The 27256-nt window shown below is 35.7% G+C and overlaps 5 protein-coding genes across 7 annotated transcripts in view; 4 read left to right on the top strand and 1 right to left on the bottom strand.

Annotated features, from left to right (window-relative positions):
• Positions 1-3078, top strand: part of LOC129578793 (M-phase inducer phosphatase-like) — a 119968-nt gene extending 116890 nt beyond the window's left edge. For both annotated transcript variants that reach the window (XM_055467914.1, XM_055467916.1), the window contains 3 exons: positions 645-1483; positions 1595-1940; positions 2065-3078. In XM_055467914.1, coding sequence (XP_055323889.1) covers positions 645-1483; positions 1595-1940; positions 2065-2347 — 1468 coding nt within the window. In that variant the 3' untranslated portion in view covers positions 2348-3078. The remainder of the gene's footprint in view (positions 1-644; positions 1484-1594; positions 1941-2064) is intronic.
• A 1590-nt stretch (positions 3079-4668) lies between these two features.
• LOC129578785 (protein vreteno) lies at positions 4669-8449 on the top strand. Its single transcript, XM_055467893.1, has 8 exons — positions 4669-5282; positions 5395-5583; positions 5686-5877; positions 6572-6626; positions 6692-7501; positions 7576-7793; positions 7851-8053; positions 8120-8449. Exons 1-8 carry the CDS (start codon positions 4684-4686, stop codon positions 8257-8259), a joined length of 2406 nt encoding a protein of 801 aa, XP_055323868.1. The 5' UTR covers positions 4669-4683; the 3' UTR covers positions 8260-8449.
• A 136-nt stretch (positions 8450-8585) lies between these two features.
• On the top strand, positions 8586-11198 carry LOC129578819 (mite allergen Der f 3). 2 transcript variants are annotated; one of them, XM_055467981.1, is made up of 6 exons: positions 8586-10089; positions 10167-10320; positions 10398-10499; positions 10579-10688; positions 10755-10945; positions 11016-11198. In XM_055467981.1, the coding sequence occupies exons 1-6, from the start codon at positions 9990-9992 to the stop codon at positions 11190-11192; spliced, it is 834 nt and encodes a 277-aa protein (XP_055323956.1). In that variant the 5' UTR covers positions 8586-9989; the 3' UTR covers positions 11193-11198. The 2 variants fall into 2 exon arrangements, with proteins under 2 accessions (XP_055323956.1, XP_055323955.1); XM_055467980.1 differs by having other exon boundaries at positions 10167-10332.
• A 31-nt stretch (positions 11199-11229) lies between these two features.
• Positions 11230-24612, bottom strand: LOC129578797 (organic cation transporter protein). Its single transcript, XM_055467928.1, has 12 exons — positions 24275-24612; positions 23982-24145; positions 13839-13997; positions 13563-13749; positions 13210-13468; positions 12938-13106; positions 12714-12849; positions 12455-12599; positions 12202-12384; positions 12041-12115; positions 11856-11965; positions 11230-11783 (listed from the first exon to the last, which is right to left on the bottom strand). Exons 2-12 carry the CDS (start codon positions 24104-24106, stop codon positions 11667-11669), a joined length of 1665 nt encoding a protein of 554 aa, XP_055323903.1. The 5' UTR covers positions 24107-24145; positions 24275-24612; the 3' UTR covers positions 11230-11666.
• A 1249-nt stretch (positions 24613-25861) lies between these two features.
• Positions 25862-26788, top strand: LOC129577741 (uncharacterized). The gene is made up of 3 exons (XM_055465241.1): positions 25862-26061; positions 26149-26195; positions 26270-26788. Exons 1-3 carry the CDS (start codon positions 25950-25952, stop codon positions 26786-26788), a joined length of 678 nt encoding a protein of 225 aa, XP_055321216.1. The 5' UTR covers positions 25862-25949.
• The last annotated feature ends 468 nt before the right edge of the window (positions 26789-27256 follow it).

The raw sequence follows: 27256 nt of genomic DNA, 5'->3' as shown, positions 1-27256 counted from the left end.
TGTGTTTTTTTTCCTCTGCTCCTCTCGCTTGCTCACTCGCTCGTTCACTTCATTTAAGTGAAATGCTCAAGGGGTCTCACTGCCGATCACGTCTGTGTGTGCATGTATGTATGCGTGTGCGCATTCTGTAGTATTTATTTTGTATGCACTTTTCAATTTCGGAGCGAACAGCATACATAACAAACATAAATTGTATGTTGTATAATGTTCCTGTAAGCGAGGAAAAACAGCAGCAGCAACAGCAGCAGCAACAGCAGCCACACATACGCATACAATGTGTGGTACACCAACACATGCATTCAACCCTCGACATAATATTCTTCCGTGCGTAGCGATCGTTTGGACAGACTAAACAATTTAATAGACACATACGGACAAGAATGCCTGGCGTGCTTGCATACGCTGTGTTTTTTCCATGCAACATTTGTTACTGCACGTAGGAAAGGAAAGAAAAAAATAAAACCTATGCGTACGAATAACATTGAATAAGGATTGTTGGAAATGTGTGAAACAACACCACGAAGCATAATAAGAATGAACGAATGTCATCATAATTTTTTCTCTTCTTTGAGTTTAATGTGCTTAAGGCTTTATTGTTTCGGATGAATCTAACTTTTGCTTTTCTGTTTCTTTCTATTTTGCAGTCTCAATGCCTTGAGCATCAATTCAAATGTTATATCGTCTACGACGCATGGACGCCGACTGAACATAGCTCCATTGAACTTTGACGATTCATCAAATTCACCCGTGAAAATGTCATCCGAAGAAATGTCACTGTACTCGGGCAACACACCACAAGGCAGCCCAAGACCATGCTCGATAAGTCCCTGCCTCGAAATGGGTTTGTTGTCACCGCTACGTGAGAGTGAAACCATCGAAGATCGCCACGACATCGATTTCAACTCAATGGATTCGGGCTACAGTAATAATAGCAGCAAAATGTTCACATTTGCCCAACCAAATGCACTGCCACCAAAACCATCCCCACCAAAAACTGCGCGCACATCGCCAAAATCAATTAGCTGCTTCCGATCGTTCAACAGCCTGTCGTCCGACTCAATGGAATCGATGGACGATGACTGCATGGATTTACTCGACATGGAATCGATGGATGATAATGCACAATTGCCAACATCGTTCAATTCAATCATCAGCGGCAACATCAAATCAACCACCTCCATTCCACAAACAACAACACCCGTTTTCCGTCGATGCCTCAGCATGACCGATGGCAATGTTAATCTTGGCCCACGAACGCCTGAATCACTGAAAACTATCCCAGAAAGTGACCCACCATTCAACGGTATCATCAAGACATTCAAACGGCCCGAACCACCAACCATCGGCAGCCCAGTGCAAAGCAAACGGTACAAGCAAAGTAGCGAAGACAAAGAAAATTCAAATGATTTGCCCATCGCACGACCCATTCTTCGTAAATCAATGTCAATGAACGACGATATCATCATGAACGCCCTTTCACGATGTAAGTTTACACAATTGAATTTTCAATATTTCAACTTGAATCCAAACGTTTTTGTTTTTGTTTTTTTTTTTTTTTGAGAATTGAAATCTAATCAATAGTTTCTTTCAATAGCATCATCCGAACCACATTTGATCGGTGACTTCAGCCGGCCATTCTGTTTGCCATTGACCGAAGGACGTCACAGCGATTTGAGATCAATCTCAACGCACACCATGGCCAAACTGTTGCGCGGCGAATACAAAGACTCAGTTGCATCGTTCAAGGTTGTGGATTGTCGGTATCCATACGAATTCGAGGGCGGTCACATTCGTGGTGCACAAAACTTATTCACGCAAGAACAAATACTGACCGAACTAGTAAACTCAAAGACTGATACACCCAAACTTGTTTCCGATGAGCCAATGCGCAACATCATCGTATTCCACTGTGAATTCTCATCGGAACGAGGACCAAAATTGTAAGTGTCATGAAATGCCTTCTTCATTTTTTTGTTCTGACAATATTTCAATGTTTTCACATGCATTGAGCATAAGTATGGTGGATACGATTACTGATGAACCGTTTCCCCTCTCTCTTTACAGATCTCGTTTCCTTCGCAATAACGATCGGTCACGCAATGAGCATGCTTATCCAGCATTGCACTATCCAGAAATCTATTTGTTGCACGGTGGCTACAAAGATTTCTTTGAATCCTATCCAGAACTTTGCGATCCAATCAACTATCGTCAAATGTTGGACCCAATGTTCACAACCGCATACCGTCATTTCCGTGCCAAGTCAAAGAGCTGGAATGGTGACCAAAAGAGTGCTAGCCGATCAACAAATCGTCTGGTGAAAACAAAATCACGAAATCTTATTTATTAACCAAAAAAATACAGTAACAAAAATCTCAAAATGATAGTGTTACCCCCCCCCCCCCCCTCCGTAAAAACACCAATCAAATGCGACAGACAGCTCTCATGCAAAACCAGTTTTTAACGAAATAAGATCCGACTAAGGCAGTTTTCCAATTCAATGGCTTTTCAAAGAATGTTTTTTTTTTATTTTTATATGTTAGATGATTAACAAAATGTTTTTTATTTAATTTAATCTGTGATTTAGCCCATAGATTCTTGATCGTATAAATTTTTTGTTTTTTACTTAAAAAGAGATGCATCGAAAAACACTTTGTTTTTCTCTCTCGAAACGATTTAGTTATCGGGAAAGAGGGGGAGAGAGAGAGAGAAAGAAGGAAAAAAGTGAAAAGCAACACCCATTAATTTATAAGCGCAACAAAAATCTTATGCTAAAAGAAATGCCATGAATGGATAAACACAGTATGCCAGAGCACAAAGAACAAAGAAAACGCTGTAAATAATCGAATGTAAAATGCTAAGAATTATCGGAATGAAATCCATTTGTAGTATTAATTTAAACAAAAAAATTTATAGCAATTTCTGAAGGAAAAAAACTCAATTTTTTAAATTATAAATTTTCATAAAATTAGTGCAAAAAAAACGAGATGAAAAAAAAAGCATAGGTATGGAAACAAAAAAGTAACTAAACATAGGAGAAAGAGAAAAGACACTGAAACCTAAATTAAATTATGCAGAAAATATAGCAAAAAAGCGACCCAAGTCATTTGAAAATAATATGCGAAATGGAAATTCAGTCGGTGTTCAGAAGATATTCAAAAGGAATCGAAAATAGTAGGAAATCTCGCCACAATGAAGAAAACGAAAAGAAAAAAAACCAACGCATAAATTTTAGCAATTTTGACAAGGTGCAAAACAAACAAAAAAAAACAATAATTTTTATTCCTATTTCCCACATTGTTCAAATAACAAAATGAAATTATTTTTATTAGAACGAAGAAGAAAAAAGAAGAAAAACTAAAAAAAAACCAATCTCAAACAATTTTATAAATCAATTCAAAAAGCAAAAAAATCAAACAAACAAAAATTAACTTCGAATAAAATGTGCGACAAAAAAATCGTCTGAAAAATTTAATCATTTTGCAGTGTTTTCAATTTTTAGTATGAATATTTATTTTTTTTTTATATATGGAAGATAGCTTCCAACAATCTAATTCACCTAATTCATTTATCCGTAGTACTACTTACTACGGAATAATTTGCATTGTTTCCTTTTTTTATCGAGTGTGTTTACAATGTGTGTTCATTTTTAATAGTCGCGTGATTTTGATTTGTATTTGATTTTCATATTCGTTGTGAAGGATTTCAAGATCGTTTTTCCGTCGCTTTCCGCTCGTTGCTTTCGAACAATTTCACATGTACGAATCAGAACCGAGTATGGACGTTTCAATGTAACAACAATGTTACAACATGATCACGACTTGAATTACTTTCACATATTTTTCTTTTGACTGCAACAACAAGAATAACAAAAAACAACAATCGATTTAAAAACCAAAATTATACAAAATATTGAAGCAAATTTTTTTTTATTAAAAACATATATTATGGCTCCTATGGAGTCTATTCTATTTAATGAAATGGTCAATTTTTATGCACCAAGGCGAAAATACACCATATTTTCTCCGAACTGAATTGTGAACAATTTATGGATTTAAGTTTGAAAATGGGCGTTTTGGCCAAACATTCAATGCATAAAAAACATGAACATTGCACACCATTTCACTTTAATAGAATAACCAACCAGTAGAAATTATCGAAAAGAAAAATCGATCTATCTAATTGAATATATAGATAAAATATTCTAATATATACAATAAAATTAAATCATTTGAATGAAAAAACAAAACCAGTTCCATTTCTTCATTTTCCATTCTTTTTTAGTATACTTTTGTAGGCAAAGGTCTCTACGGATTCAGTTCTCTATTGATCTATATCAACGGTTTGTATACTTATTGTGGAAACGACCATAACGGATTGATAACAATCTGTTAGATTTTGAATGTTGACTTCGGTAACACAGCTCTTTCTGCGTATAAAACAATCTGAACCATACAAAGCATACTTCGACTAAAACCGTTCACCTTTATCGCATATTTTTCATTCATAGATACATAACGTATCATTCTAAACAGAATTTCGAACTGATTCTTATAAGAAAAACTGGCTTTTGACGGGTTCCACACAACTGATATTCACAATGTGGAACAACATTCTCACATCTGCTTCAGTGTTTATGAGCTGCGTCATACTTAATCAAGCTTTGAAGTACTTAACGAAATACAAATGAACGGAAGGAATATGTTTCTATTGTCTATTAGAATAAATTTTATATTGATATTATTTGCAACATCACGAATTACAATTTTCTTCATACATTTTTCCGGGTTCAATCGTTTATTTCGACAAGAAAAAGAAAACAAAAAAACCAAACCGAAAGGAAAAGAATTCGTTGTGCAACCGAAGAGCAACCATTGGTATTTAAACTTCACAAAAAACCATGAGTTGAGTGAGCTTGTTTTCAAGCAAATGTCAAGAGAACTGTCACTCGAGCCGAATACAATCAATTTGAAACTCTACGAATTGGTACTATACCTAAACAAACAGAGTAGTGAAATTGAACAAAACACGCGGAAAATTAACGTTTGCAAAGGAAAAAAAATCTCCATAATTTCCATCATGGTTGAGAATGAAGATGATTGGCAAGTGCCACCGATGCCAGATCCATTCAACGGTCAAAAACGTGACAAAGTTATATTGAAGAACATCCCAAACGGTTTCAGCAGAGATGGCTTGTTGAGCATGTGTGGATTGTATGGCAAAGTTCAATTTATAAACCAACCACCAAATGTACAATTTGCCTTTGTTCAATACGAATCTGCGGAGTAAGTACTAAAAATGATGAACATTCATTTCCATTTCAAATGCATTATCAGAAGGTTCACTTGGCCAATGTAAGTAGCCAATGCTTTTTCTAATCAAATTGTACATTTACAGAGAAGCCAACAACATTTTGCGACGTTTCAAAGATGACAATCCGACATTGAACATTGTCGTCGAAATTGCCAGGGAAAGGGAAAGGGAACAATTGCCAAACGTGAACAACGATGATTATGATTTTCTGCACAAACCAATGCTGGTTGAAGATAACACTCCATTGCGAAATGTGCTCGAATTGAGTTCCAGGTATGGTTTGGACTGTAGCACAAAAAAGTCAAGATGGCGTTTTATTGACGACCCTATTTTCTGAATCAACTTTTGTACAATACAAAAATCCATTTGTTTCAGAAAAATCAAGGGACCATTCGTAGATCCAGTAGAAATCACAATCGATTCATTGGTTCAAGGAAAAGACTATCGAAATAGATTTCTGCTGTTGGCTGATCCATCGAAAGACTTTCTATGGGATTCAAATGCTGAAGCAAATATTGAATTCGAAACGAACAACAACAGAACAATTGTGCATGGCCGCGCCATTTTGTAAGTTGACACCGCATTTCACAAGTATTCTGTTTAGTCAGCGAAAAATGAACAAACACAATGTATGCTAACGCCCATTGGGCGCCTATATTCGCCGTATGCTTATGTGTATTGTAGCATACATGACTTTTAGAAAACTTTGGCAGATCTTCGTTTATTTTTTTTTCTATTGACATTTTTTCTGTAAGGTGACAAATACTCAACAGAGAACGACATTCAATTTTTTTTTTCATAAAAAAGACCTAAATGAACCGCTCGCAAGCACAAGGAACCAATGCAAATTAGCATTTCAAATGAATCAATAAACATAATAATTAATTCACTGACCTTTTGTTTTGACAGATAAACGGAAATTGGTATTCTCATGAAAAAGACACGCACGAAATAGCTTAGAGCAACATTGTAGTTTTTACGATCCATTTTTATGCTCAATTTTTCTATTTATTTTATGACTTCAAAGATTTTGACATTTGATATGATTTAAAACGTGCAAATTATAGTCATCCAAGTACTACTACTAGACGATCGTAGAATCACAACAATTTTAATAAGCGGTACTTTTTATGACCAGTTGGGTTCAATTCGCTATGAATGAGCTTGAATATGTATTTCATTTTTCCTCATTGCAATTCCGTTGTTTCTCCAAAGTCATTCAATTCTAATCATCCGTCATTTTTTATTACATATTTTACAGAAAATCGAATACAGTTAAGCCAACTGAGAACAATGTGTCGCCTGCTGCGGACAAGGTGAAAATGCTTTATATTTAAAGAAAATGAAAAAATAAAACAAAATGTTCAAATGTTCTTTCCAGAAAATATTCAGTTTCAATTCCGACTTGTTGGCGTCGATTTCAAAGTGTGCTAATTGTCCACGAGCGGCTGACAAGATGTGCAAAAATTGCAACGAACCGCAGTGTTCGCTGGAATGTCATGCAGCCAAACAGAAACAATTGAATGAGGCGAAGCCATCAAATAAAATCGAAAATGAAAAGATAATGTCACCCAGAGCGTTCTTGTTGTCATCATCATCATCGGTTCCAGGTCGTATTGAAGCCGAGCCAATTTCCAAATTGCAAACGGTCAAAATAACGGCTGTTATAAATCATCGTTTAGTGTTTGTTCGACCAGCGGATGATCAACAGGAGGCTGCATTTGTACGACTCATGTGTGACACTGTCAAGTATGCTAGAGATGCCAAAGCGTTCCAAAGTTTGCCCTCCGTTGGTTCTCTGGTGCTAGCCAAGTTCGATTACTATCAACGTGCCTTGGTGCTGAAACACGTTGACAATACAAAAGTGGCCGTTGCTTTTATTGATTTTGGTAATGTGGAAATTCGTGATTTCCATGAATTGAAAGCCATGCCGGACGAATTGAAGAATCGAAAACGATTCGCAACAAAGATAAGACTGAACAAGATTGATGACGATTTCATGAATGAAAAGGCACTCAAGTACTTGTACAATATAATGGCACATGCTCGCGAATTGACAATCAAATTTGATTCAAATGACACGGTACCGATGGCCGAATTGAGAGCTTCGGACAAATGGGTCAATCAAATGATCAACTCACTCAACATCGAAGATATCGAAGTGGCATACATCAAAGATATGTCATATCGGGTATGCGAAACGAGGCACTAGAATTTGTCAATTTGAGAATTAATTGTATTTTGCTTTCTTTATTTTCGATGCAGATTTTCTTCGGGAAAGAATTCAACCAACGGTGTGGACAAAATTTGGATCCCAAAGAAATGTCCGGTGTAGAAGTGATTATTTTGGATAATTCAGAGATTGGATGGTCATTCCTCACATTCATTAAGGCTGATGATTTTCAAAAATTCCTCCAAAATGATCGACGAATTCAAAACATTTGCAATTACCTATTCAAAGCGGACGCGTGCTACACGCCAAAGTGAGTTGAACGAATAAAAAATTCGATATTTGAGGCTAAAATCTCTCTTTTTTGCAGAAACGAAGAATGTTGTGCCGTTAGACACAAAGGTCACTGGTATCGTGCTTATTGCCTTGAAGTTTGTTTCGATGGTTTTGTGACGATGCATTTCCTTGACTATGGAAACATGCAAACGATCGAAGTAAACGATGTACGTGCAATTCCGAATGCACTTCTCTTTGAATGCTTCGCCATCGAAGCCAACTGCTTCTCAGATCACGGTAAGATAGACTTGATGGTAATAATAGTATACTGAATAAGTAATATGAATGCTATTCTAATTGCAGAAGACATTACACCGGAACTAATTGCCAAATTCAAGGATCAATACCCTGAAAAATCGCGCCACAAAATCAAACGAATGGAAATAAACAAAAAAATCGATCAATGGGGCAATGACAATTCAAGTTTGTGTGCATGGTTTTGAATTCGGTATCAGAAAATCAAATCAAAAACTATGTTAATTCAAACAAACGATATTTTTTGTATTCATATTCATTGACAAAAGAAAAATTAAACGGATCGCGTTTGATAACAATGAATACTTTACCATTAACAATTGTATCGAATATTTTTTTAAAAATTAAACATAAAAAGTCCATATTTTTTTGAAAGAATATAAATTACATTTATTTCTACACTGGGCAAATCACTCAAAAGTAATACAACGCTGCTGAAAAAGTAATATAAGATGACATAGAAAGTAATACACTATGTATTATCCCTAGGTTTTCATACTTAGAAAAATGCTTTGAAAGCCAAAATAAATTGAAATCGAGTAAGCTGTTCTTGGAAGAGTTCTTTTAGAAGACGATAAAATAAGAAAAGTGATTTACGGTAGCCTTTGTATATTACTTCCGACCGCAAACTTTATAAGACTTTACCGATTGTTATATGTTTATTGACTGGAATTAAAATGAATTGGTGGGTGAACGCCACATGTCAATGCAAAAAAAATCAATACGTTAAAATATCAATGAACATTTAGATAAACATATTACAAAAAAACAACATTGAAAAATTATCTACTTAAAAAAACCGTCAGTTCGATACACAGAAAAATAAGATCGATTCATGCATACAAAATACAATAATTTCCGTTTAAAACAAGTACAAAGAAATTTTTTGAAATTGTATTGAATAACAATAAAAACTTTTGACTTGTGTTGATCGTGCAAAAAACGTGTCAAGGTAGTTTCATTTTTTTTCTCTTTTCGTTTCCGAACATCTGTGATACTTTGGCAAGTGTTTTCCAGAGTAAATTTTATAGGAAACAAAAATTCAAAAAAGTGTTTCCATTCACAGTTCCAATTTCTTTACACTCGGAACAAATTCTTTCAAGTGTTCCTACTTCCATCCATACAAGCATATCACTTACAGAAATTTATCTATGAATATTGTGGTCATACATGATATGGTCCCGGACAATGCTATCGACAATGTGCATTTGATTCTGTCGAATTTACTGATATGTCACACTCATTTTTCGGTCGAAACTGTGCGAGCATTAGGATGGTTGAGAACTATTTTTATCCAAATTGATAAAAAAAACAAACCAAACTGGATGTTTGTTTTGTTGAAACTTCCAAAGCATTCCAGAAAAAATGTCGACTTTTCCTATTTTATCTTCAGAATTCGTTGAAAAATAAGAGTGTGATAAGTAAAAAAAACACCGCTGACCGGCCCTTGTTTGATAACAGAACAAAACCGAATTACATTTTGGCCCACCCTACTGTGCAGCATTCTGTTTACATTTGCACACATGTCTTGAAACATTTGTTATTTTTTTTCTCTCTGTCGTTCTCTCTTTTGCCTTGATGTCAGAACAGAATTTGACTGCTCATTTACTTACGATTGTTTGACAGTGCATATAAAAACAACTTTAACTGTTCAGACGTTGAACAATTTTTGAGTGTCGCTGTGAATGAGACAGCGAGACTTTGTGTTTAATTACACATTGTTAGGTTCCATTGAATTCTTCAGTATGACAACGTACTTTTCCCAAGAAGGCTGTTACACATTTCAAGCGTTTTGCATTTTGTCAGAGTTGAAAATGAGTTTTTAGAAGAAATTTTGATCAAATCTCTTCGACTCGATGAGGAAAAAGGGGACATTCACTTCGATTGGTGCATTTGCAGAAATAATTATTGTAAAAAAATGGTGTTGATACGCTTTGCAGCGTATTTGATGTTGTCATCTGTGTTTTGTCAAGTGAAAAGTGTACCGATTTCAGGCGGAGAGCCGGTTCCAGCTGATGGTCTGATAATTTGCCATAGTGAATGTTGTGAATTGTGCGAAATTTTCTAAAAAAATAACCATTTCAATCATTTGCAGATAAAACATTCTCATTTGCTGTGTCCATTCAATATCGAGAACGCAATCCCACATCCGGAAAAATCACCTACAAACACTTTTGCGGCGGAGTTTTGTTGCAAGTGTTCAACCGAACGGGCTATGTTATTACGGCGTCACACTGCATGGTTAATATGTATGGTTCTGGGTGAGGATCGATTATTCGAGCATTTTTAAGTGATTCGGTTTATTTTGTTTTTTTTTTCTTCTCAGTAAAGCCAAAGAGATTTCGGTTGTATTTGGTGCAAAAAACCTGAAGAATTACAGCGGCGAACGATATAATACGGTGTCAGTGTATAAGAAGGATTATGATCGGTGAGAATCATAGAAACATTTACCGAAAAAATAAAATCCATGACAAAAAATTTAAGAAAACGTTTATTCTACACCATAGATACACGATGGCCGGTGATATTTGCATACTGAAGGTTTACTTTAGCACCTGTGATCGTCCAAGGCTCAATCCGATTCGAGTGATTCTCGATGAAAAAACTGCTTGCAATGGTCAGTAATGGCATTTATTTTGAATTTGTGAATTAAACGATTAATTTGTTGTTTAATCCATTCCAGATGCATGCTACATCTTTGGCTATGGTTCCGAAAAGATATCGGGTGATCCGACACTGGATTTACGCTTGGCGCCAGTCAATATCATATCATACGATTCATGTTTGAAAGAGCTTGGTGCTTCGAATGCACCCGAACGTAATTCGGGAATGTTTTGTGCGGTCGGTGCCAATCCGGGTGTAGATGCATGTTTGGTAAGCTGAAACTCAAATCTGGTAATTTCCCACAGAAAATTCATAAAAACTATTCTCTTTTGTTTCTAAGGGTGACAGCGGCTCTGGATTACTTTGCATCCACAAAGGCATATTGGCAATTGTCGGAATTACTTCGTACGGTTTAGATTGCGGCGTAGTTGGTATGCCTGGCGTGTATACGACCATTGCCTTCACCTCCAATGCCAACTTCATCAAAAGCGTTGTATCGAAATCAGACAATCAATAGTTGTTGATTTTTTGTTTTATTTTGTATGGCTCAACAAATTTTATTTTGTAATTTATGTCAAACATTGTTGTATAATTTGTTTTATAAGTTCTTGTCGCAAAAAAAATTTGTTATTCCTATCGATAATATATCGAAATATTGCATGTTCAATCTTATAACACCATCTGTAAATAATTTGTCCTAATAATTGTCATCGTCGCTACTTCTTTCCTTTCCTTTTCCTCTCCTTTTTGGCTGTTTGTATGCATCTAGGAATCATTTGCTCGGTTTATCTTATAATTTGACCGCCTTTGATAAATTTACTATCTAGAGACTAAAAAAAACGGATCATATTCATATAAATCACTAGTTGGTTTGGTGCGATGGAAGCGCGCAAAGCAACAAAAACTTTTTTTTTGTATAAAATAATTGAAAAAAAAAAATGGAAAAAAAAATAATCAGAAAATTATTTCATCGAAAAAATGCGTTTGTGCTTTAAACTTGGTCTTTTAAATCTTTAGCTCTTGTTTCTGGGTGAGTAAGGCACAGCAAACCAGCCATCACAATAAGAACACCACAAATTGTTGTCGGAATATACCATGCCATTCGTCCCTGTGTGACGGAAAATTGCGAAAATATTAATAGATCCAAAGAAAACTAAAACTCAATCGACTTTAATCATACCAAAAAGTCGACGACATATGGTGCCATTATGCTGCCAACATGGCTGGATGTGCTGCTCGTACCCAATGCCGAGTTTCGGATGCTCGTTGGGAACATTTCGGCTGTGTGCACTGCAGAAAAAATGCATAGAAACGTGAAAATACACAAAACAACGGTAAACTGCATTAAATTGGATTGTAACTTACGCGTTACTATCGAGTATACTGCAGTGATACCAAAGCGACCAGCCATCGCGCAAAATACAATTAGATTTGAGTTATCTGTGGAGGAAAAGTGATATAAAATGAGCAGGTAAGAAAAATCAACAATCAAATAACGGAAACACACGTCGCAATAATACGCTTACCCCTTGGTATAAGAATTAAGGATAGTAAAAAGAATCCAGATAATGCGAACAATCCACATGATGATAATTTGCGTCCGAAGAAATTCAATAGTGTCATCGATAAAATAAGACTAGTAAAATCGACAGCACCTGTTGCGGCAACGTAAACAACCCGATCTGCCGCCAAGTTATCAGCGTTCAGTGCTACAAATAACAAACGATGATTGCTTGTTCAATTAATTGTCTACATAGGAAAACAAATTGGGATTATTACCTGTCACATAGTATGAAAGTGCAGTGACGCACCAAGTGTAATGACAAATCAATGCCATTCGACGTAGTCGCGATGGCCCATATAATGCGTGCAATTCTTTGAAAATTCGCTGCATCTTTGATTTATTTTGATCAGCGTCCTTGGCCTATATTTCAGCGAAAGAATGAAAGAACGAAAGAACGAAAGGAAAATGGACAGACACACAGATTGACGACGTCGATAAATTCATCGATAATTCTATTGTATATCGGTTAAGTACCTCTTGTTCAGCTTCTTTTGCCTTCGATGCCAATTTCTCTGAGAATTCCATATCACACTTTTTATTGAATACAATCCGATAAGCTGCGGCTTCACGACCCTTCGATATCAACCATCGCGGTGATTCATTGAGGAAACTGTTTCAAGGTGGAAATTGCACTCAAGTTTTAGGCCAAGCAAAAAAAATTTGGGTTTTTTGAAAATGGAATTAAAGAAATTACGTACTAGCAATAAAACACCAGCAAAAATGCGGGAATGGTTAAAGATAGTTGAAGGTTTCTCCACGCATGAATGTAGTTTGCTGAAACGGCCAATAAAATCATACCGACTGGATATGACATACTGAATGCAATACTCATCCATGACCGATGTTTTGATCCAATATTTTCTGTCACTAAACAAACACACGAAAGGACAAAAATAGCAACGGTTGATTGATCGATCGATATCTTTTGATTAATTGAGCAAATATGAGCATAATATCAAGTGAAAATTACATAAAGAAAATGCCGGATAGAAGAGACCGGACGATGAGCTACCCAGGAGGACTCGACCGATCAAGAACAGCCAATACCACGGTGAAAATGTAGTTAGAATACTTCCGGCAATATAAAATATTGAACCAATGATAAAACAGGTCCTTCTACCATATTTATCCGATAAAATACCAAATGTAGTTGCGCCCAAGAATTTTCCAACTGAAACGGCCGTTGCAACAGTTGTCCGCCAAAAGCTTTTCTCGCAAATCAAATCCCACTGAAAATGTAAATAGAAAATAGCAGGATACAGCATATGGCGTCATTCTAAAAGTTAGATAGAGAAATGCGGTTGATTTGCTGTTTTTCTTTACCTCGAGGACAATTGATGAGCCCGGTTCTTGTACGTAATGGTATTTATTGTTTGAATTCTGTAAGCATGAAATGGCTTCGGGTCGTGGATGTGACTTGGTATACGAAACAGCATCGTTGTAATTTAAGGAACCCAAATATGGATAGTCCCAATCCAAAATTTTACATCCATCGCCAAGGCCATCATTTCTACAATAGAATAATTTGTTGTGGAGAGTTAAATTATTTGGCCAGCGCGCTCAATTGGATCAAATCAGATATGAATAAGGCATATTTACGTGGATGATATTGTTCGCATCTGGCTATCGCTCCAATTGGAATTGATTAGTCCACTGATGACGCACCAATGCTCTTTCGGCGGTTGACCCAGAAAAACATACGACGACACATGGAATCCATTCAGTATGTTTGGTGTAACGCACAAAAAGAAGAGCTTCCTGAAAATGCATCGACCCCATCAAGGAGAGAAAGAGAAAGAGAAAGAGAAAGAGAAAGAGAAAGAGAAAGAGAAAGAGAAAGAGAAAAAGAACGAAATTACTTATGATCATCAATGAAAAGTGAAATTCGCAAAGAAATAACAAGATTGCAACGTTTTTCTTTTCATTCCTTGTTGACTTGGTATTTTAAGACATACAAAAACAGTTTAATCAACGACAAATGTACGTTGAATAGATTAAGTTTATAAGCGATTCAATTGAATAAATGACATATGTCCAGATTAAACTTGACGGTAATGATCTCCAAATTTTTCCCCCTCGGAATTTTGTCGTCACGATCAGAAGATGGTAATTTAATCAAAGCTGATGTGAGCAAGATAATAAAACGTCATGAACATAGTATTGATTAGCCAAATGGTCGAACCATTATGATTGCCCGATAAGAATGAACAATGTTCGTGTCAACGACACAAAGCGTGTCTGCTGCTTCTGCCCATGATTGTTAGACTCAATAGATTATTACATCTTATCAACACATAAAATCACATTTGCGAAACACAATATGTGACATACCGTTTAATTACAATGATTTCCCGGTTTGACACAATCGTTTAATACGTGCTGGACATTTTAAGTAGCATTTTCAACAAATTATACCTCCATATAGTGTGAATGATTGACAATAATACGATTAATTTCAACCGATTATCACTCAATCTATCAAATTGTGTGATCTGATGTTTGGCACTAATTATGTAATTCAGATGGAACGATGTGTGAAAATGTGTCATTCATTTCAATTCAAAGCATTTATTTCGTCCATATTTGTGTAGATCTAAAACTTGAAACGAGAATATCAACGTGTTTTACGTCAATTGTATTATTTCCTGTCAAAATAAAGATGAAGACAATAAACTATATTGCATTTCAGCTGAATTTCTGGTTTGTACTTGATCGGAAATGCGTAATTCAGTTCGTAGAATTTTGGGAAGAATGAACAATGTTTTGAAAAAAAAAAGCGATAAGAAAGTCGCATAAGAATTATTCAAATTTCTCTCGAAGAAAACTATATCAACTTGATCAAGTATACATAATTCAAATTCCATAACTAACCATACAAACTAGTAGTTCATCTTTATTTTTTTTCGTAGTGTTGTTTGCTTTTGGCATTGGCCGTTCCAGTTTTCGATTCATCCATAACAATCACTCAAGTCTCGTGCACTTTCGAATCTAGGACGCACGTTTTCATGTTAATTTTTTTTTCATGTTTCGTTGTTATTCTTGTTTTATTTCGTTTCGTTTGTACAACGTACCGTCAGAACAGTGAGGCATATTAATTTGATGTATTTATTTTGAATCATTATTTTCACAGTTCGGAAAAAAGCGGTGCGATTTTTTTTCTCGTTCCGTCTATTTCGTCTACAAGTTCATGATCGAGGGATTCGTGTATTTGTTTTGTTTATGAAATCAAATCAAATCGAATTGGAATTTGTCTGTGTGAGAGTGTTGCCCTTAAATGGACTGTTGTTTCTCCGCCACACCTTTGTGTTCACTTGCCGCTATCGATGATGATGATACGATAAATACTAGGTAAAGGCCTTGCTTTGAATTGATTCCAGTTCATTATGCAATGGTTGTATCGAACCGAATGCAATTACAGCCGCTTTTTTTGCACTGCTCGAAATATTTTGAATTTCGCATTCGAAAGTGTTTGTTGAGAAAAACAAAAATCGCATAACATCATAACACCTCGGTGTCGGTTACGATAAGAAATTAAAGTAAATATGCACAGAGCAAAAGGGCGGTCCGGTAGAAGAATAGCACGCAACGTGGAAAAAATCAAATGTTACAGCTTGAAGAATGCTAATCTTTAGCTAATCGAAACAGTACTTCATGTTCGATACTAAGACTATCAAAAAACAAAAATTCTAGCAAACAGCAAACAATTGCTAGCATGTTAGACCATCATTTGATTTTAGCACCAAGCATAACACAGTTTTCGTTTTGAATAAATCTTTTTCGCTTTGTGTCGTTTCTTCTTCTTCTGAATTGCGAATCCACGTATCGACGCCATATTGTAACACCAATCATTTAATTTGTCTCTTTTTTTTCAATTTTACTGGTCGCATATATTTCAAAATTTAATTACGTTGTCGGCCACAAAACCAACCTAATTACAAATTAAAATTCTTGCGCTGCCTGCTTAGCGCGAGACGGAGTCGTTGCAAAAATAAAAACAAGCACTCTGACGTATTTAGAAATTGACCTTTTTGTTATATTTAACAAAATCACAAACGAATCACAAATATGTTTGATGTCTACGGCCATACCGTGACGGCTCGCCAATTGTAACAATGTTTTTGGCAAATAAAAGTAGCAAGAACGAAAGAAAAAGCGAGCGCAAAAAGTTTAACGAAAAAAAAGCAAAAAATTATGAATTCTAATTGGCATTCAATAATGAGATTGCGTTTCGCCAGGTTTTGGCAATGTAAATTTCAAATGATAAAACAATAGTTATTTATTCACTTTTCATTTGTTTGCTTTCGAGAACAATATGAATTAGTGCTGTCAAACGATTTTCCCGTTAGGATCTCGTAAACGCGCATCACACGTTCAATGCGGGCCAATTGCGTGAGAAATTCATGATTATTTACGTTCTTTTTCTTGTACAACAGTCTTGGCGGTAATCATTGTAATGCGTTTGATCAATTGCAATTATACACTTATAATTTCAATTTAAATCCAATTCATTCCATGCAATTTATCAATAGAAATCTAGCGTTTTTTACATAAAACAACAACAACGGTAGCAGCGTGATTTACGTAGTAGCAACAGAGTTCGATTGAACCGACAATTATTTTCGTATTATAAATTCTGAAAAAGATTGCATTTGTTCGCGGTAAATTTTATGGTTTGATCGAGAATATTGACGTATATCGTGCTCTTTACAACCGTCTCTACATCGAAACACACATAACAATGTATATGGAGATAAAGTGAGAGAGAGAGAGAGAGAGAAGAAAAAAGTTAATGAAATTTGATTTCTGTTATGTAAGCGCATTAAATTCGACTCGATTTCCGTTTAATTATGCGGACTCACATGGAGTTCTACCATGTCAATCCGGTGAGCTACTGTTGTAGCTGCGGTTGTTGCTGTTGTTTGTGCCAGTGTGTGCAACACCATATCAATGAATATATTTACATTGTTCTGTATTGCAGCATTGATTTTATTGTTATTGTTCAGACATCGCTACTGTTTACATTTTTTTTGTTGCAACAGCAAACCACACACACACAGACAGAGAGAGAGAGAGACACCGGCACATATTGGAATTTCTAATTCGATTCCAAAATCAATGACAATGGCCTTGGCATTCGTTTTTCATCTATGGCATGGCAGAAAAGTGCATAAGAAATTTGATAAATCAGAGATTGTTAGACATTAGTGCTACTGGAATGATGTGTCTGATGAATGCAATGGAACGAACGTGTGCAAAAACAACCGACTGTGAGATCATTGAATTTGCCTGTTACTCGCACAGATCTATTGGTGAGATTGAGAGTGGTGTATGTTTCACAGACTTTGTATTGGGTGAAGTAGAATGTGTTTTCAAGCGGTGCACCAATTTAAAACAAGACCACCAATTTTTGCAAGCCCACCAATTTTTGCAAGCCCACCAATCCGATAATTTTTGTCAATAAAGGGAAAATCGCCAAAAACCACTAGTAGAGTCATACTCTACCATACAAAATGTAAGTTTTCAAAAAACATACACCCACTCTCAATCTCACCCATAGAGATAGTTATGATTAGATGCATCCAAGAAAAACCAAGTAATAAAAAAAATTCCAGGCGAGCTATTTTGTAAAATACTATCCGTAATTCGAATAATAGTGATTTAAATTGCTAATCCGTAGTGCGCCGATGAAGCCTCGCTAGTGCTTGTTCTGTTTCACGCTCATTGCGTTGTCTGTGCGCGCTTTATTGTCATCATTGTCGGCGTCTTGTTTTGGAATATCACACACTCTGTCTGACAAACGGGAGCGAACACATGAACATGTGATCGGTGTACAACGACGCTTATTCGGACGCAAAAAATAAAATGCAAAAAAAAGTGCGGGTGTCATTCACTTTAATTGACCACTCAAATTATAACAAAAACTAAACTGGCAGACAAATGAAGAGCGAGAAAAACATTTACTTAGTCTAAATACTAGATGAGCTTTGTAATGCAATTCAAAACGAAACGAGGCAAAAAAAGCGCGGCATATGATAGACCCGTAAATAAAATGCATCAAACAAATCCAGAGTATTACGGTTTTTCATGGGCAATCACACAATAGAGCAGCAGCAGCGGCATGAGTAATTCGCCTAATAGGTATTTGTTGTGACGAACGCGCGCTTGACTTCTCCATTGTCCATTGCTATGAATAACACAAATCAAAGGATTTTTCTGTGTGTTTTTTTCTTCGTACGTGTGGTTATCAGTCGGCTGTGTGCGACAACAACACCATTTTAGGCATATCTATTTTTGCTTAATTTGCATGTGCTCAAACCGGAACACGGAATTGTTTTTCTTCAATGTTCAAACAAATTTGTGTTGATCGCTGTTTGTTCAGTATGTATTATAACACCTCGATATTAATACGTTCCATTCTCGAATAAATGATCATTCATCATTAGCTGAATTTTTGATAACAACATTACTCATGCTCATTCCGATGTATACATATAAATACGCAAATACGCATCATGTTTTGCTAGGTGCTTCTAAGGTGTAAAAATAACACCCGTGCCACTGAACATGACGTGATTTTAATTCGAATTAGTTGGAAAAACACTTGACATTTTATGGGCAACATTGAATAACATTCGCCGATATTTGTGTCATCAACAAAAACACTTTCGATTGGACGCGCACCAGCCCACCGTTGGATAATAATTGGTTTACATCGTCAGGTGAACCTGATTTTTATGTTTCTTCCATAAGTGATATTATCATATTTGGCACACAAAATATCGTATTGATAATCCGAAGTGAACCAAAAATGAATGAAATCATATATTCGAAGATAGCAAAGCCTCTAAGCACGCATGATATGGCTTTGGTTTCGGCGTAATTACCTGTATTTGCTCATCACACACATTGAATCTGTTTGTATTGGAATTTGTTATTTTTGCAAACATTGAAACTATTAGCTATTTGTTGGAAATTTGCTAGAATACTTGGATGATAATGCGTTATAAATCTTGTGAATTTGTTGACAGACGAAATGCGGCTTGTGACTTGTGCTGTAATAGCGGTTAGATCATACTGACGAAAATAGAGATCAATGTGGCATCAAATTGTATCCGCATACAATTGAAATACATTTAGAGAATAAAACTGATGGTGATTTTCACACCGTGCAGCGATGCCACACAATTCACAAAATGTGCACTTAATTTTAAATGGAAAATTGTTGCTGCAAACATTTCTCCCTTTATTTTTAATACATTCATATTTATTGACAATTCGAATTGTCAAAATTGATTGATGATCCTGAACTGAAAAAGAAAAACTAGCATTTGCATTGTCTGCGAGAATCGGAAGTGAGACAGAGCAAATTTAAATGGAACTTATAAAATACATTATCAATAATCAAGGTGAAAGCAAGAACGATTTAATCAATTCTCTCTGGCGAAAAAAAATCTGCTCCAATGAACCAAATAACGATACACAGTTCCAATAACACACAAATTGAAAACAATGCGACATTAAAATTCGTCAAGTCTTTTTTGTGTTTTTGGTTTTGAGAAATCAATTTGTCGATTACGCTTTTAAGTGCAGCGAGCCAACCAGTGGGCTTTAATTTCGGATGCGACGTTTAATTTATGCACGACGACGCGGCTAGCCGAAATTCAACGCATATAGACAAAGTGTGCTAGTCGCCCCAAAAGGTTAGACGCCGACTTGAAATTATTTGCATAAATCTAATGCTATACAATGGAATTGGGCAATTCCTTTGAGCTATGCATATTCAACTAACTTTGTTCTTCTTTCCGTTTTGTTTTCGGTTCGATTTGGTTGAGTGTGGCTCTGTTTAAATTTATTGTTGTCGACGGTGCGACGCAATTTGTGTACTTTGAAAGTGAACATTTTGAATGGGCCATATAAGCAGAGAGAGAGAAGGGAATAAGAGAATAAACGAAGAAATGTTAATAGAATGTGGACGAAAATCATTAAAGTAAAATTGCAACAGTTTAAGAGCGTCAATCATGAAAATCAAGTTCCGTTCCCCGATGTTTACGTGATATACATGGCGGCGGCGGCGGTGGCCCAGCGCGGTGCATATAGAGAGAAGAATGTGCGAAATGAAAACAATGGCACATAAACATATTTAAAACAATAACCTAATTTTTCTCACAGATAATTCATGCCTAGTTCACATTTCAATAGCAAAAACCGCACACATTCGTTTGCCATGAGTTTTGTTTTCTTCGTCTCGCGAAGCACATATGAACCGTTGCGACAAAAAGTTTCCATCGGAATAATTCAGAGGAAGCGGAACATTCAGGCAAACATTGAAAAATAGTTTTGGCTTCGGCTTTAAACTGCAATATTTGTCATCCATATTTGCTTTCCTTTGGTACAAAATCTTGCGTTGTTGTTCTTTGTTTGTAGACCAAATGCACGTTTCGTTTCATCTCTGGATCATTCTGAGGGCAACTTTTTGTCGCAAAGATTCAGAAATAAATTGTGAGTATCGCACTTGAAGATAATACACACATCACTCTTGTTCAATTCAATTGATCGAAATGATGGAACAATGTATGATGGAGGCGGCAGTGGTTTTATCGGTTTCGATTTTTATTTGCCGCAATTTCGATCCCCCTTCACCGTTTAATTGCATTATAAATTAATCGCATAAAAATCGAAATGTGCATCATCATTATGAAGGCTGTGATTGTTTTGTTTTTGTTTATACTCATCTCCTTCACAATTAAATTGTCAACAAAGTCGAAAGTTAATTTCGAATTTGGATGAAAAGAGAAACGCTATGATAACGGCTGAAAATCGCATGGAATAAAAGAGAAACACGAACATACAAAGAGAGCAACGTGAGGGAGTTTCATATCATCGGGATGACACTTTGATATTTGTGCGATGACAGTGATTGCAGTAAGTGTGCCAAATTGTCTGTATGTGATTAAAACGATTCGATTGGAGATTTCGAATTGAATACATAATATTGAAAAGTCCTCGTGCTCAACAAATGGCACAATAACAACTCGAGAAAACAAAACTGAATCGAGGACACTTTTGCCATAAAGGTAAAATTTATTTAAACAATAAGACAACACACATACACAAGTACTTGACGCGTCGTTACATTGTCTCTTCGATTCTCATTCATTCCAATATTGTTATTTCCGGTTACGTATGTTTGCTAAAGCTACAAAAAAACACATATTAGACAATTTCGTAGAGAGACTCGAAAATAATTTTCCGCGCGATCGTGATTTTATCACACATATCTATGACATTCATCGTAATGTAAATGATAAAGCCGGCTTTAGAAGAGATAAAAATGACAATTCCTGTGAAAAAATAAGAAGGATTTTGCATTCAAATGAAATGAACCAAACAACCTGAATTAATTCGATGTTCTGTTGTCGTGCATACGGCACGTATAAGTATTTACGGGGACATTATGAACATTTTCGAAATGCATCGGAAAAAACCGGACTCATTCAGAATGAATTAGAAACACATGAAAGATATGAAAAATAAAAACACTTCAGCGCCGTACTAATGTCAACGTTAATTCGCTGTTGACTCTTTGTGCGCGCTCGCAATGTCAATGCCATCATAAACAAAGTGATTTTATGTAGGAAATGTACCTGCATAATTGCTCCGATTTTTGGATTAGTAGCTTTTTAGCACTACATGAAATGCAGAGCTACTAATCTGCTTCTTTTTTTCTTAATACTTTTTGAGTGATGAATCAAATTATGGTGAATTTGAATTTTATACTCATATTTTTTATTTAATTTAAAACTAACGACAAATAAGTGCACAATATCTCAAAGCGCCAATCGAATTTTTGATTATCAAATGTTGTTTAAAAATTACATTAATTTTTCGTATAATATTTTCTGAGTCTTGAACAGAATTAAAGAGAGTTTAGATTCTAAGCTCATATTATTTATTTAATTTAAACCAAAGGCAGTATGATGAAATACATTTCACGTAGTGCACCAAAAAATAGTTTGTTGTTTAACAACAAAATAGATTAAGTAACTAAAAACTCAAGAACGCAGAACGCAGCGAAGCGACGCTCTGCGGTCTTGTTTTCACTCTTCTGTCGACGGTAAAAAATGTAGAAGGTAAATTCATCGATTAAATGACGCTGTGCATTGGCAATAACCGTCAACATCGTCAACTTAGTTCGTTGCGATTACACAATTTCAATGTTTTAATGAAAAGTTTACTTCAATGAAATGAATGCCATTACCGTGGAGTTCATCAATCGATAGGCCGTCAAAGAAATGTGTGCACTTACTGGGCAAAACATTTATTTTAGTAAAAGCATTTTCCTTTTAATTTATGTTAATTCAATTAGACGCTCGCTAATTCCGTCTGTCGCTATAGCTCTACGCGTCCCATATTGTTTTTTTTCCACGTACGCGAGTGGATTGTGGCGCTTCGTATCTGCACGTGCGACATTCAGTTAAGTTAAATGATATTTTATTCTAGCGATTGTTGTAGAGCATGGCTACTCCTACCGTGCCAAAGTTACCATTTGAGGTCAATCGATATATTTATTGACGCTACATTCAGGCACAAATCACAAGTGCCGACTGCAACTTGCAGCTACAGCAGCTAGTGAATGAACATGCAAATTTTCAGTGGACCCCATGATTTTGGCCCAAGGCTCATCAACCTCTCTGGTGTAAACAAATATAAACATCAATTTATATCGACAACAATCCATCAATTGTTCAACGTGGACAATGTTTATTGTATGATGATGAATCGCGCGGGCTGTCCCTTACACGTGCCCGCGAACATGCATGCATGCACATCACACATGTGTGTCTAAGACACAAATCTGTGAAATTAATAACAAACACCGATTCGCATCTATATTTAGAATTTTAAAAAAGAAAAGAAGTCGAACAACAAATTTGAGCCCAAATTCCCAAACACATCTGTACAAACAGCATGATTCTTCCCTATTTTTCTACTCTGCGCAAACTCACGCATTCCAACATCAATGTGATGACGACGACGTCGACGTCGACGAGTGTTTGAGAGAACAGCAGCAACAGACACTTTGGAATCATGTGCGATTGCAAAATATGATTTTCCACGCTGTTTTTGCTTCTTCTTCTTCATCTTCAAATCGAATATATATGCACCAATGACCGATTAGTTCGATCGATTTTGAATGCTAAGCACTGATAAATCCAACCATTTCGACAAGTGCAACGAAAAAAATGACAGACGAAAGAAGATAGTCAGAGAGATGAGAAGAAAGTAAATAGCGAGTTTATTGGATTTCACAATTTTGAAATAAAAACACATGTGCCCGCTGCTGCATGTCAATAAAAGAAAAATTTGTTTTGTCATCATGTGTTCCATATATCTCTGTTATTTGTATCGACCCGTTGTCATCAGGCATTTCGGAATATTGCACATTTTTAAGCTCAGCAACAGTCTGATCCATATGCATATATTCTTGATTTTCGTTTAACGTCGACGACGACACACATGATTCTACTCTCGCTCTTTCTCTTCCACTTCAAAAGTATCACACGCACAATTCAATTTGCGAAACATTCGCATCAATCGTGTACACGCACGCACGCACGCACACACAGACACACACCACAGCACACATTCCCATCCAATTTACATCCAAATCCTGCACATACTTTTAATTTTAGAGGAAAAAAATAAATAAATTCTCGATTTGAGCGAGAATCATTTCATTACCAAACCCATGGTCCGCCGTTGCCAATTTTAGTGAGTTCATCATCGACGGTTGTCTTGAGATTTGAGTCGTTGGATAGTTTTGGTTTTGTCACTTGGGCATCCGTTGTTTGTTCGTCTTTACCCATTTTTCGTTGGGTTTTCGTATTTTATTCAACAACTTATTTCTGTAACAGAATCACAGACACTAAATCAAACTAAAAAAATAACAGGCTCGTTGATTTGTCAACAACAAAAAAAAACGATTAACAATAAGAAAATGAGCAGATAAAGTGACCGTCGTTACGATAATTTACACGTTATCACAAAGAAAGTTTTTTAACGTTGAATCAGATGACAGGAATGTCTAAATTAAAAGTTTGTCAGATTTCTTTTTTGCTTCGAATAAAATCGATAGCTCAAGTTTTTTACAAGTTCTTCCAGATTAACAGAAATTAAAAACCAAATACAATAATCTGTTTCGATTAGGATGTTCGGAGTCGAAATTTCCGTTTGGCTTGGACGACGTTTCAAACACGACTGATACCGCTGTGCAGGCTACAAACCAATAACACTTTAGCTATGCTACCAGAAGATTATAAAGCATGTGGAGCAGATACACAGCACATTGAATCGAAAGCACGAACCGAACAGCAGAGAAGTTGAAAGGAATAATGAAAAAATAAACGAAGCATACACACAAAACTCGAGCGAATATAGGCATCCGTTGCAGCGAACTGAGTCACAGACGATTTGCTACTCGATACATTGAATTTCGTGCATTCGGCATAAGCAGCCAACACTCGAAGCGCACCACGAAATTCATCTGTGACGGAGGAGACAGTGATGCAACATATATATACACTCTAGTCTATCTATCTATATATATTTACGTATGTTGTAGCTCGTATTTTCCATAGCGGCCGTACACAGAGCATAGATATTCCATACACTTCAGATGTGCCGTTATGCACGTTCGACGGTTTGATAATTCGCTTTTCAACATCATTTCAACTGCAAATTGCTCGTGATTTTTGATTGATAAACACCATTTTCCGCTCACATTGAGTAAATAATTTGACGAAAAATTTAATGCGAATGCAAATACAATAGAAACAATTGGCTCTCTCAACAAATTACAGCTCACAAGCTTTGAACTGAAGTCACCAGAAGTAAATCATTTATGTATTTCCTTGTCTTTGACTTTCACACCAATTTTGGCATCACTTAGCATACCATTATGGCACTTGTAGAAAATTGCACTATACGGTCTCAAATAGAAATCTTAGTTACACTCCACCGATTGCTTTCACTGTTTTCGTTCAGCTTTTGGGCAGCTCCATCGGATTCATTACCATGCTTATACTTAATCAAGCTTTTTTGGGTATTTTAAAATTAAGCCAAGCAAACGACTTCAGTTGCATGAAAATTGATAATTTTTTTCATCAATTTTTGCATATTCTATTCATCTTTGATGTGTACTACTTTAATTATTGCTAACTCTAAAGCATTTTTCGAAGAAAATAAATTAATAGAATAAATTACAGTATTCGCTCGCTATTCACTGCAATATAAACTAGAATATAAATGGACATGAAAATGTGACAGATTGTGTTGATTCCATTGAAAAACCAATAAAACACCTGTTTATGAGAAAATTCAAATGTGTACCGTGCTCATGAAATGGACAATTCACACATTCACGACATTCTTCTCCGCATGTTCCATAGAAGCGCGTGTGTTTGTTGTTTGTGTGCAAGTTTAAAGTTTCAAATTACTTCTATTATGATAATACCAGTGAAGAATTTAGAAAAACCAAACGCATATTAAATCTGTTATCTATTACATTTTTCGATTGAAGATATTTTTGTTCAAATAGAGTTCATTTCGGTGACTTGTTGAATCTTTTATTCACTCCAGTGGATCAAAAACGATTTAAACTGTTCAAATTTGAATTTTATTGTATTTTTGAATGATAATCGATTAAACGAAATGAGTGTCAAGACGTGTTGTTGTGTTGATTTGAGAACCGGTGGATTGATTATCGCTGGATTTGAAATCTTCTGTGGACTTATATCTCTGAAGACGGGATTGTTAGTGCCATGTATGACTAATTTCTCGACACTTTCGTTTTTCAAATCATCAATATATTCATTGAAAGCACATCTAAAAAATTTCTATTGATTTCTAGTGATAAAATTTGTGGTAGGCGGATGTCTCATCTATGGCATTCTAAAGGTATATATAGACAACTTATTATTATTATGATTGTTATTCAAATTATTTAACATTATGACATATTGATTCCATAGAACGTCTCTGGATGCCTTGTACCCTACTTGATCGAGCAACTCATTTCAGTAGCGGGAGCATTAGGCACTTTGATATACATCGCCTTCAAAGGCTTTACCAAACCGGAAGATGTGGATGCATTTTTCAAAGAGCTCCTCGTGGGTGAAATGGACGAAAATGATTTTGCAATTTTAAAAACGATTGCCATCATCCTGGTTATAATCTTAACTATAGAGTCAATTTATTCGTGGATTGTCATTTTTTCGTTGTATCAAGAAATAACTGCTTTTGGTCACAAAGTGCAAGATTCCGTTTTTCTGGATAATTATCCACATCACCATCCAAACTTAACTATTGATAATTATCAAACGAATCCAAATCTATCGAATATAAATTTGGGGAACTATCCACCATCGTCGCATTTAACCATGAGCCATTATCCAGCTAATTTGAATGTGGGCATCAATAGTTATCCATTAAATTCAAATCAAAACCATGGCACCAATGCTTCAGATGGACTTGCATTCAATTATCAGTAAATCGTTTGACATGCAATTAAAAATGAGAGATTTTTTTTTTCATTTATGAAAAAGTTGTGAAAGAATAAACATCGATTGTGCTAACGAAATAAAATGATTGACTTTATAAAATGATGCGTAGTAAAAATACACATACACACAAAAAAAAACCTATTTAAAATTCAACGTTTTTTGTTAAGGGAAACAAGCCACTTGGATTTAATGAATCCTCCAATACACATAGTCTACATTTTTGACTCGCTTGTACACTATCCAATTGATTGTCCACGGTTCAACGTTAACAAAGTGGAAAACATCGTATGAGTTTTTTCGTCATCGTTTTCACAGAACAATCGATTGGTTTGTCAGAATTATTCAAAATCGATAGCCTCATTTATTATTCACCGATAACCAAACGATTTGGTCAGAATTTCTTGTGCATTTTTCATGACAACCAATCCAGTTTAAAAAGCAGGGCGTTTGAAACAG

This window comes from Sitodiplosis mosellana, unplaced genomic scaffold (assembly GCF_009176505.1).
Source record: "Sitodiplosis mosellana isolate CC-2019 unplaced genomic scaffold, AAFC_SMos_1.0 Smas_scaffold_6226, whole genome shotgun sequence".
NCBI classification, from domain to species: Eukaryota; Metazoa; Arthropoda; class Insecta; order Diptera; family Cecidomyiidae; genus Sitodiplosis; species Sitodiplosis mosellana.
This window is presented reverse-complemented; position numbering and strand designations above follow the sequence as displayed.

Bases quoted from the DNA above. Each gene is read 5' to 3' on its own strand.
- LOC129578785 (XM_055467893.1), top strand. From the start codon at position 4,684: ATGAACGGAAGGAATATGTTTCTATTGTCTATTAGAATAAATTTTATA. The intron at 5,584-5,685 runs GTATGGTTTGGA...CATTTGTTTCAG, and splicing joins GTGCTCGAATTGAGTTCCAG to AAAAATCAAGGGACCATTCG. The intron at 8,054-8,119 runs GTAAGATAGACT...TTCTAATTGCAG, and splicing joins CAACTGCTTCTCAGATCACG to AAGACATTACACCGGAACTA.
- LOC129578819 (XM_055467980.1), top strand. From the start codon at position 9,990: ATGGTGTTGATACGCTTTGCAGCGTATTTGATGTTGTCATCTGTGTTT. The intron at 10,090-10,166 runs GTCTGATAATTT...AATCATTTGCAG, and splicing joins AGAGCCGGTTCCAGCTGATG to ATAAAACATTCTCATTTGCT. The intron at 10,946-11,015 runs GTAAGCTGAAAC...TTTGTTTCTAAG, and splicing joins CGGGTGTAGATGCATGTTTG to GGTGACAGCGGCTCTGGATT.
- LOC129578797 (XM_055467928.1), bottom strand. From the start codon at position 24,106: ATGGGTAAAGACGAACAAACAACGGATGCCCAAGTGACAAAACCAAAA. The intron at 13,998-23,981 runs GTAATGAAATGA...ATGCATTTTCAG, and splicing joins AACGGCGGACCATGGGTTTG to GAAGCTCTTCTTTTTGTGCG. The intron at 12,600-12,713 runs GTACTTAACCGA...GCTGAAATATAG, and splicing joins CAAAAGAAGCTGAACAAGAG to GCCAAGGACGCTGATCAAAA.
- LOC129577741 (XM_055465241.1), top strand. From the start codon at position 25,950: ATGAGTGTCAAGACGTGTTGTTGTGTTGATTTGAGAACCGGTGGATTG. The intron at 26,062-26,148 runs GTATGACTAATT...ATTGATTTCTAG, and splicing joins GACGGGATTGTTAGTGCCAT to TGATAAAATTTGTGGTAGGC. The intron at 26,196-26,269 runs GTATATATAGAC...TTGATTCCATAG, and splicing joins TCATCTATGGCATTCTAAAG to AACGTCTCTGGATGCCTTGT.